General features: G+C 42.1%; 1 protein-coding gene across 3 annotated transcripts in view; it reads right to left on the bottom strand.

The window, feature by feature from the left end:
* The window catches only part of LOC130121456 (transcription factor 4-like), a 114,340-nt gene that overhangs the window by 46,261 nt on the left and 58,079 nt on the right, over positions 1-10,000 (bottom strand). For 2 of the 3 annotated variants that reach the window (XM_056290245.1, XM_056290243.1), the window contains exons 7-8: positions 3,945-4,024; positions 3,593-3,802 (exon numbers count right to left, since the gene is read on the bottom strand). In XM_056290245.1, the coding sequence (XP_056146220.1) occupies positions 3,593-3,802; positions 3,945-4,024 (290 nt within the window). The remainder of the gene's footprint in view (positions 1-3,592; positions 3,803-3,944; positions 4,025-10,000) is intronic. The other variant, XM_056290244.1, reaches the window with a different exon arrangement.

The following is a 10,000-nucleotide window of genomic DNA, read 5'->3' as shown; positions in this document are numbered from 1 at the left end:
AGGTCTTTAGTTTACCCCATATAGTACATGTCTGTGTCCTGTAAAGGAAACCAAAATACCTGGTGAAAACCCAACGCAAACAAGTCAAAGCAAGGCAAGTTGATTTCTATAGCACATTTCGATGCTTTTATCCTCTTATTACTTAAACTGAATACCAAATTTTACTGTTCAGAATAAAGACCCCCAAAAAGATATCCCCATGTCCTGTGCCGGTTTAATTTCATCAGACTACACAATGTGGTACTTTGAATTGCCTTTCTGCACACAGAAAGGCAATTCAAAGTACTTTACGCAAGAAATAAAAAATGAATAAATCAGTAATACAGAATACGGTAAAAATAAATCTCAAAAGAAAAAGAGATGATAAAGATGTAGAGAAATAAAATAAAATAAAAATTGAAAATAGAGTTCATAGCATAAGGAGCGTCAACGTACAACTGTCAGTATGCTGAATTGTCATTTAAAGGCAATGGGGAGTTTAAAAGTTTTTGGTCTAGTTTTAAAAGTTTTCAAAGATTGTTCTGGCTACGCGTTGCACAATAAGTCAATGCTGTTTCATAATGTTTTGTTTCAACTCTGGGAATAGTTAGCAGACCGTTCCCAGATGATCTGAGGGGTCGGGAAGGTTCATATGTATAATGAAAGCAAGTCAGCAATGTATTTTGGACCTAAAACATTGAAGAATTTGTAGTCGAGCCAGTATTTCTCAGAAATAACGCAAGCCGGTTCAGATACCTGAGATTTACTGTAATGTCTTCAGCTTTCTTTGTCTTTGTTGGAAACATAGATGTATAATTGCAGCGGTGTTATGGATGAGCTGACGTTGTCTGAGACCTTTGTTTGGAGACACCTGAGAAGAGACCATGACAGCAGTCTAACCTAATGGAGACAAATGTGTGGACGTGTTTTTTCTAGGTCTTCTTTCGATATCGAGCCTCTGATCGTTGCTGTTTTTCAAGATGATGACTTCTAGGTTGGTTTTCAGTCTTCAAAGAAAGGGGAGTCAAGCTTAGCGCTGACCTTTCACCTCTCTTCTTTGACAGTTATCTTCAAGCACATTCATCACTTATTTGTTCGATGCAACGGCTCTACGGAACAATTGAAAGCTCAATAAATGTGGGTGTCATCTGCATAGCTGTTTTATTATTACGATGGTACAATTTTGTTTTATTTTTATTTTGAATGGGGAAAACACATGTTTAAAACATTTTTATTATATACATATACAGACGGGTGACAAATGAAAGGAGAAACCCGAATAAGTGGAGAAACATGAAAAATACAGCTGCTTCCATATAGCTGTAGTGAATCATACACTTAAGCGATGACCATCCTATCATTGTGGCATGTATTAACATCTTAAGCATGCCCAGTTGACCTTGATTTTAGATCAAGATGGCAAGAAGAAAAGGTCTACGTGACTTTGAGAAAGGGTTCATCGAAGCGGTACAGATGGCAGGAGCTTTAGTCACAAAGACTTTTCAACTGGCTAGTGTTTCAATAGGAACAGTGACTTAAGAGACATCTACATTTAGATCTATAGGAAAGACATCAGTGGATAGGGCTGGAAATCGTGGTCAAAAGCGTATATCTGCTGACCCTGAAGGCCATGCGTAAGTGTGACATGCAAGGAAAAACAGAAGAGCAACTCTTCCTCAGGTGACCGAGAATGTCAATCCAGGATGTGATCAGACTGATCCATTGTAACGGGATTATAATTATAACAGATCAGCTCCATTATAACTGTGTTATCCTCTTTCAATGTTGTATTGTGTAAATTGTGTGAACACAACATCCATTGCACGTTGTCCATCTTGGAAGAGAGATCCCCCCTCTGTTGCTCTCCCTGAGGTTTCTTCCTATTTTTTCTCCCTGTTAAAGGTTTTTTTTTTAGGGAGTTGTTCCTTATCCGATGCGAGGGTCTTCGGACAGGATGTTGTGTTGCTGTAAAGCCCCTTGAGGCGAATTTGTAATTTGTGATATTGGGCTTTACAAATAAAATTGACTTGACTGTCAAAAAGCAAAGTCTATCGACAGCTGCATAGAGAGGGGTATTAAAGCAGGGTTGCGGTGCATAAAGTCCTCATTACAGAGACAAACACACTTTTCAGGTGCAAAAACCAAAGGCGCTGGTCAAACAGAGATGTGGAAAAAGACCAGAGGAGGCGCTACTGCAGTGATCAGGACACATACCCACATCCGGCTTCCCACCCGCAGACACGGACAATTGTGTCTGTAGGGATGCCCGACCAAGCCGGAGGTAACATGGGGATTCGAACCGGCGATCCCCGTGTTGGTAGGTAACGGAATAGACCACCACGCTACCCGGTGTGTCAAGAATGAATAAGGGTGAGTGTGTTTGTGCGATTTTAGATCCTATATTGCACAAACCAGAGCACTGAACTCCCTACAGCTGTTCCCTTCACTCTCTTTCTTTCACACACACACACACACACACAGCGTTTCCATCAACATGTTTTGATGTGAATTTTCAAGTTGTGAAAAATAAAAAGCCGGCGGTAAATTAATGGAAACACCAAGATTATGTTTAAAAAAAAAAAACATCCTACATTTTGAAAAAAAAAAGTGTGAGAGCATGCCTGATGTGGAATGTTATTGCCTTTATGAGGAGAAGACGTGATATTGGTGATCAAAGTTGAAAACTTGGGGGGGGGGGGGGGGGATAACGTCAATAACTGTTGCTTCAGCTGTTATGGCGCGGCGCGCTGCATTTCCTCTTTTGAGAAACACCGCTACGGATCTCGGTCAGGATGAAGGCGGATTTACTTTAATCTCACTATGATCACTTGACCTCATACAGCCGGCTTATGCTCTGCTATCAGCCGGCGTTGCCGTGCGTCCTGGAAAACCTAGAAATATATATCAGCTAGTTTTCCAGTAACGGGACACACATGGAAAATAGTCCATTTAATTAAATGTCCTGAAAATAGTTTTGTGGTCATGGAAAATGATCACTCTAGGTTGTAAAGTTGTGTTTTCATCTGCTGAAACGGCATATTCCGGACATATTTAACCGGCTGAGATGGCATGTCTCTGTCCGCAGCCGAGGTGTCACACGAGTGTCTGAAGTTTAGGTCACGTGTTCGGCGATCGGCTAAAAACGCCGCCGTGAGACATCGTCGTATTACGTCGTCTTAAGATCTGGCATCGCTGGGTGTGACGGGAATGTAAAACTAATCACTGAGTGCTGATGTCATCAAGCCCCTCCCACTGCCGCGATCCGGCCACGTTCGGCGAGGCCGTCAAACAGCGCCGAAAATCCGTAAATGACTGCGGTTTGGATCCGCTCCACGCCAAACCGTTTGCTAATGGAAACGCCGCAGAAACAGACACTTTCCATGCTGAAGAACTGTTCTCAGTCTTGCTACGGAAAACCGCCACATTTCTTCGCTCATAGATCTACTTCTGTCTCTGGTAGGCGTTGGTATTTCATGCAGTGTGTGTGTGTATTCTTTTTGCCTATGTACATTTTATCCATCTGTCTTGCCATTGCCTTTAGCAGGGTGTGTGTACTCGCTCTCTCCCTCCTCATACTGCAGCTCTGTCTGTCTCTCTCTCTCAGACATCTTACCATGAGGGAGTGTCGGTTGGCGGAGAGCAGCCCCGTGCCATATCCGCTGCCCAGTGCGCCCATGGCACCGTTGTGTGTGTGAGCCGCCCCGATGAGGCTGTGCATGTCGCTGTGACCGCTGGTCATCCCCGTGGAGGGACCAACAGCGTGGCTCCTCAACACGTGGATGGCGTCGTCCAAACGCTCCAGGCGATCCTCAATGCGACTCTGCTGCAGGGGACAGATTGGTAGATAGACAAGTAGACAGACAGACAGACAGACAGGTAGGTAGATGTCATGTGAGTACGTGCTAAAACGGAAAATAGAGCAAAAAAAACCACGAAAATCGCATGTTAGTTGTGTGTTTTCATACCAGAGAGTGCAGGGGAGCCTCGTAGTTTGGTGACGAGGCTCCCTGTCCTCCATTCCTCGACCACACAGCAGAACTGGCAGCTGGGACAGGGGAGACAAGGAAATGTCAACAGAATAATAGAGATAGGATGTCAGTAGGATATAGGCAACAAGGAGAATTAAAACGGGATAAAGGAGACAAGCCGGCAGTGTTTTTGTTCTCTCTTCCTTTTTTTTCGGTGTCTTGTCTAATTGCCGGATTGTGACACTGTGAAAAATCTTTGTGGAAATTGGACAAACACAGATTCAAAAGTTGTGAACTGACACGTCAATGCTGAATCCTCGAACCTTGTCCACGCCAATTCAGAGACATTCAAACACACCGTTTTCATGGTGGACATGGGGAGGTTTTCCTACCACACTAGTGTTTACTGATGGTTTTCTAAAACTCTGATGTCCACATTGAAACGGCAAAACCTATAGAAAAACAATGAAGTCTCTTCTGATTGGCCATGTACGGGCCACCTGATCGGGTTGAGATGTAACCTGAGATTACATGACGATTATACATCAGGGTTTTCAAAAATCTGCATTTTCCCCATCCATAAAACAATGCACAGCTGGCATTTGGATGGGAGGCCAAAATGGAGAGAGGAAAAAACGTGAATTTCTGAAGAGCCATCTTTGTCTTTGTAGAAGTCCGTCACTACATCCATCCATCCATCCAACTGGGGTCGCCCGATGCTGGAGGCTATCCCAGCAGTCATTGGGCAGCAGGTGGGGAGACACCCTGGACAGGCCACCAGTCCATCACAGGGCCGACACAAACACACACACACACACACACATTCGCACCTAGGGACAATTTAGTACGGCCGAGTCACCTGACCTACATGTCTTTGGACTGTGGAAGGAAACCGGAGCCCCCGGAGGAAACCCACACAGACACGGGGAGAACATGCAAACTCCACACAGAGGACGACCCCCAAGGTTAGACTACCCCGGGCCTCAAACCCAGGATCCTTCTTGCTGTGAGGCGACCGCGCAAACCACTGCGCCACCGTTCCGCTCACTACATCCACATCTTTCAAATACACACTACACTTGAGCACATTCGGTGTACAACACAAAGCCAGACAAAATATTATTACTTATAATTACAAAGCCTCTCTCATCAAACACAGTGTGTGTCTCGATTATGGAGACAGAAACTAGGAGACACCTCATGTCCCCTACTAAAAATGCTAATTCACCTTTTTGTCTGTGAAAAAGCCATGAGCAGTTCATTAGAAAGGCCCTTCAACAGAATAAACAACCTGCAGGGCATCCTCCTGGTGTCTGAGACGTCTTTCTAAAGGCTAGTCACTGACTAGGCACAGCTCATTAATTGGTAGATTACACCTAGAGACAGTAGAGACGGACACTCAAGTGCTTCAACATTAATAGAGGACAGATAATGAGACCCGGTGTTAGCGATCCATCTCCTTGTGTAGCAGGGTTCAAGTTGCTGAGGTGATTTTCTTTGAAATTTGATTCTTTTTTTGTGTTTCCGTTTATTTATTCATTCATTCATTTTCATATTAGTGAGATTTTTCAGGCAATTCATCTTTATTTTACAAATCAAAGACTTGCAGGGCTGCACCTAGCAATTATTTTCATTATGGAGTGATATTTTGATTATTTGGACTAATTAGCTATTTAGTCTATAAATGTCTCCAAAAGAAAGTCCATAAGAAGTTTTAAGAAGCCAAAAGGATTTCTTAAAAACGGTTTACCTGGTCTTAGCAGCAGCCAAAATAACCCTACTGTAAACAAACAATCGATCAATAGCCAAAATATCAAGTTAATTCATTCTACTGACTGATTAATCAATCATTACATATGTTTTGCAATGTAAAACAAGTATCTAGTGCTGACAAGATTAATCAATTAGTCGATTAGTTGATCAACAGAAATAACTGAAAATCAAAGAGAAAACAATCCAATTATACAAAAGTACATCTTCACTCGGACCTTTTCCTCCCCTCCTTTCTTGTCCTCTTCCCACCTTTCCCCTCCTATCATCTCATCTCCCGCCATCTTGTCTTTCGTCTCCTCAATTCTCCCGTCGTCGTCTCCCCTCCCGTCTCTCCCCTTGCCCTCCCCTTTCTCCTCGTCTGCCCTTATCACTGCACTATTTGTATCTTGGATCTCATCTCATTAGCTGGTTTTCGTTGTATCTTTCTCATGTTCCTTTCATTATTCCACCTCCATTCATTCTTCTCTCCTGTGCTCATATTAAACGCTCATTTCCATATGCTAATTAATGAATAATCACCTGTTTACATTCATGTGCAAATACATATAAATGTATTAAATGGCAGGGAAAATTATTCTGAGTCCGATACTGAAACACCCATGTAGAATTAGGCTTGAATATCAATTTGCATGTAGCTGGCTTTAATAGGCTTCATTTCTAATTTGTAAAAAGTGCAGTAACTCTGACACAATGATAAACACCAATTATGGTTTAGCAGGCAATATCCCAAACAGCTATAATGATGGAGGGGTGGGGTGAGGGTAACTTGTTCCTCGGTGGTTGGAGCTACAAAGCCGGGGGGGAGGGGTGGTGGTGGTTGTGAACGATTTGTCGAAGTGGGGCTTGTAATTAAGGCTATCAGTCACAAGGCGTAAAAATATCAAACGCCATGTGTAGCGGCGACAATTAGAGACAAATTCTACACAACTATTATCAAGGAAACTCATTTTTCACTTTAAGGAGCACAGTGAATTCTCGTTACTATTTGGGGGAAAAGGAGTAATTGGAGGGAAAAAACGGGGGGGGTGAGAGGAAAAAGTGTGGAGGAGGAGGAGGAGGAGCGGGTTGGGGCAGGGATGTCTGCATGAAAGCGCAATCATTATAGTATCATAAAGTACTAATACTAGACACTGAGTGTACTATGTATGAGGACCAGCATCCTCACAGAGATACACCTGTTTTGCATAATTTATACAGCGGTTGAGTGAAGTCTTAACACCACACTTGAGGCCCTCCCTTTCCTCCCGTCTTATTCCTCCTTCATGAATGAAGTGGATTTAACAGCTGGGATCAATAAGTTGTCAGAGCTTTTACCTTTGTCTGGCCTAGCAGATGTGAAAAACTCATATAGTGTTGTGATTGTGTTACACATTTCAACGTCCCCCTAGAAACATTACAACATGTATTACTATGGCAAAACATCCTCTCTTCAAGGCCTGTTTGACTCATTCTGTCAGCGATATCAAATATTTGCATCGTCTTCAAAACTTAAGTTTCAAACCACGATCTCGTTGCCTGTTCGGTTCCTGGCCACGGTAAAATGTCTGGTTTTTCAGATATGACCTTGTGTGTCTAGGAAGTTAGCATTAGCAACCGTCGCCCTGATAGCTCTAATGGGCCTGGTCACTTCTTATAAGTCTGCGGTCACACATGCGTGAATGCAGGTGAATGAACATTGCTTGTCGAGGTGAAATTCGCATCTTGGCGTGCTGAATGTGGGCAGTGCAGGATGTGACGCCAAGTGCGGTCAACCACACACACTTATTGGTTGAGGCTGTGGATTCACTGGTCAAAGTTCACTGAAGTTGAACTCCACGTGAAGCAAAGACGCAAATTTCCTTCGCCACCAGAAGCAAATGTTTTATTCGCCCCTTCGCTCGCATGGAATGTAAGTGAACGGGAGGCAAATATTCACCAATGTTAATTTCACAGATGTGTGACCACACTCTTAATCTTCAGCGTATTGCTGTTTCACAATAACATTGAATCTGTAGTGATTGTTTCTTATTTCTTTATAATTAAACCACAAAGTCGACAAACATCAACATTTCTGTATGGAGTTTTGTCAGGATTCTCCAACGCTAACCTCCCAATATCACCGACATATAACTCATGAGTGCTGTGTACAGAATTTGCGACCCAAAACGATTTTGGAGGAGTTACTTAAAAGTCCTGCCCATCAGAACAGGGATTGATTTCTTCAAACCATCTCTTGGCTTAACTCCTCAGTCTTTATAAGATTTTAGGCATCAAACATATCTAAATGAAAGTAGGTTTATCTATTGTGATGGCCTGGCGGCCTGTCCAGGGTGTCTCCCCGCCTGCCGCCCACTGACTGCTGGGATAGGCTCCAGCATCCCCACAACCCTGAGTAGGATAAGCGGCTTGGATAATGAATGGAAGATTTTAGGAATCTACTGTTTGTACAATTTTGTTCATTTGTCTGATGAAGATGTTACATATACTTGCTGTTGGGGAAAATAATGCATTAGGAAATTTGGCAATTCTCATTCTATTATGTAAACCGAATGTATATGTACCTCTTAAAGCTTGTTCAAAATGCCGAAGGGGTATAATTACATTGGATTTACATCACAGAAAGATAACTGCCAGATTTGTAGCTATGCTGCAGCACACATTTGTCAGCATATGAATGTATGCTGATGACATGGTTCTTTACATACATGCTAAAAAAAAAAAAAAACAAGCCGCAAACAAACTAACTGCAGCCACAGTCCACGTATCTGATTGGTTAAGCAATTCATGCTTACTCCTGAACATTATCAAAATTGTATGTTTTTCTCACGGAAACCCACAGAGACTCACCAACCTGATGTTTTTGTTAAAGGAGAAAAGCTCAAGATGGTGTCTGATTTTAAATACCATGGAATAATTCTAGATTCGAATCTGTCACCTAAAAAGCATGTTAAAAAGATGGCCAGTACACTGAGGTGTAAAAACCAGGTCCAGAAATTAAAAGTCCAAACCATGTACTTGCTCCACCCTTGTTACTACACCAGCAGATCTAGTCAACGCCACTGCTCACCTAGGTAGGGGAAACTAGTTAATGAAATCAGCCAGTAATATGGGTGCAGTAAGTAATATGGGTGGAGCAAATACATGGTTCGGACTACTTTCTGGACCTGGTTTTTAAACCTCTGCCAGTACTATCAAATTCAACCTGACTAATTTTAGGCATATACCATATCTAACAAGAGAGTCAGCAGACCTCTTTATGCATGCTATGATTTTTCCCACATAGCATGCTGTCTTACAAGCTGGTCACTAGCAAGAATGACAACTCTGAAACCAATTGAGTCCCTTTACAAACAGACACTAAAAACACTTAACCGAAAGGCCAGGAGCTATCACCATTGCCACACAGTACAAAAGTGCAATTTATTTCATTTAGACAGTTCTAAAAATTTTGCAGATGCTTAACTCCTCTTTAAGGTCGAACATGGGCTAGCACCTCCCTCACTGAGCCAGTTCATAATGCAGAAGGATAGTAGAAACAGCAGGGCAACAAGGTCAACTACCAGAGAGGACTGTGTTGTACAACACAGATGTAGCCAGTATGGTCAGACAGTCTTCTCAGTCAGAGCCACCCACTACGCGAACAGTCTATTGAATTAAGAGAGCACTAAATCTAACCTTTAAATGTAAACTTGAGATATGGCTGAAGCAAACCAAACTTGCAATCACGAGTAATCATACTACCTTCATGGTTGGCACTGCCTTTACATACTCTTGTTTTTATATATATATCTGTTACTTCTGTAAAGTATTTATGCACTGTATTGAATTGTATTGTAGTACTTGTTGAAGCACTGTAGTGATTACATTAGGCTACTAATTTGTAATAACCTGCCCAGAGACTTCAGATGAAAATTGGGTCACTAGCCAACTCCGGCATATTTACATAAATGTGGAAACTGAACTGTTGATTAATCTGCACTGTCCCTGGCAAATAAATAAATAATCAACTAAACCAATAAATAAACAGCCAACCAAGCAAACAAACAACCAAACAAACAAATTAATTAATGTGGTATTCGCCCGACAGTTAAATTTTCCGAATCAGAGTCAATTTTGAACATTAACATGAACAGTGACCTACTTTCCATTTCAGATTTTCACTAATAATCATATCTAACATTAAAATGCATATTTTTTTAAACATCTCCTTTCCATCTTACCTGGATTTACCACACTTGTGTTTGATGGAAAAGCCAGCTGCTTCAGTGCCCAGTGCATGTATACTACATTCACTAAACTTA

Source organism: Lampris incognitus, chromosome 12 (genome assembly GCF_029633865.1).
Source record: "Lampris incognitus isolate fLamInc1 chromosome 12, fLamInc1.hap2, whole genome shotgun sequence".
NCBI lineage: Eukaryota > Metazoa > Chordata > Actinopteri > Lampriformes > Lampridae > Lampris > Lampris incognitus.
The sequence above is the reverse complement of the archived record's forward strand: the minus strand, read 5'-3'. Positions and strand labels throughout refer to the sequence as shown.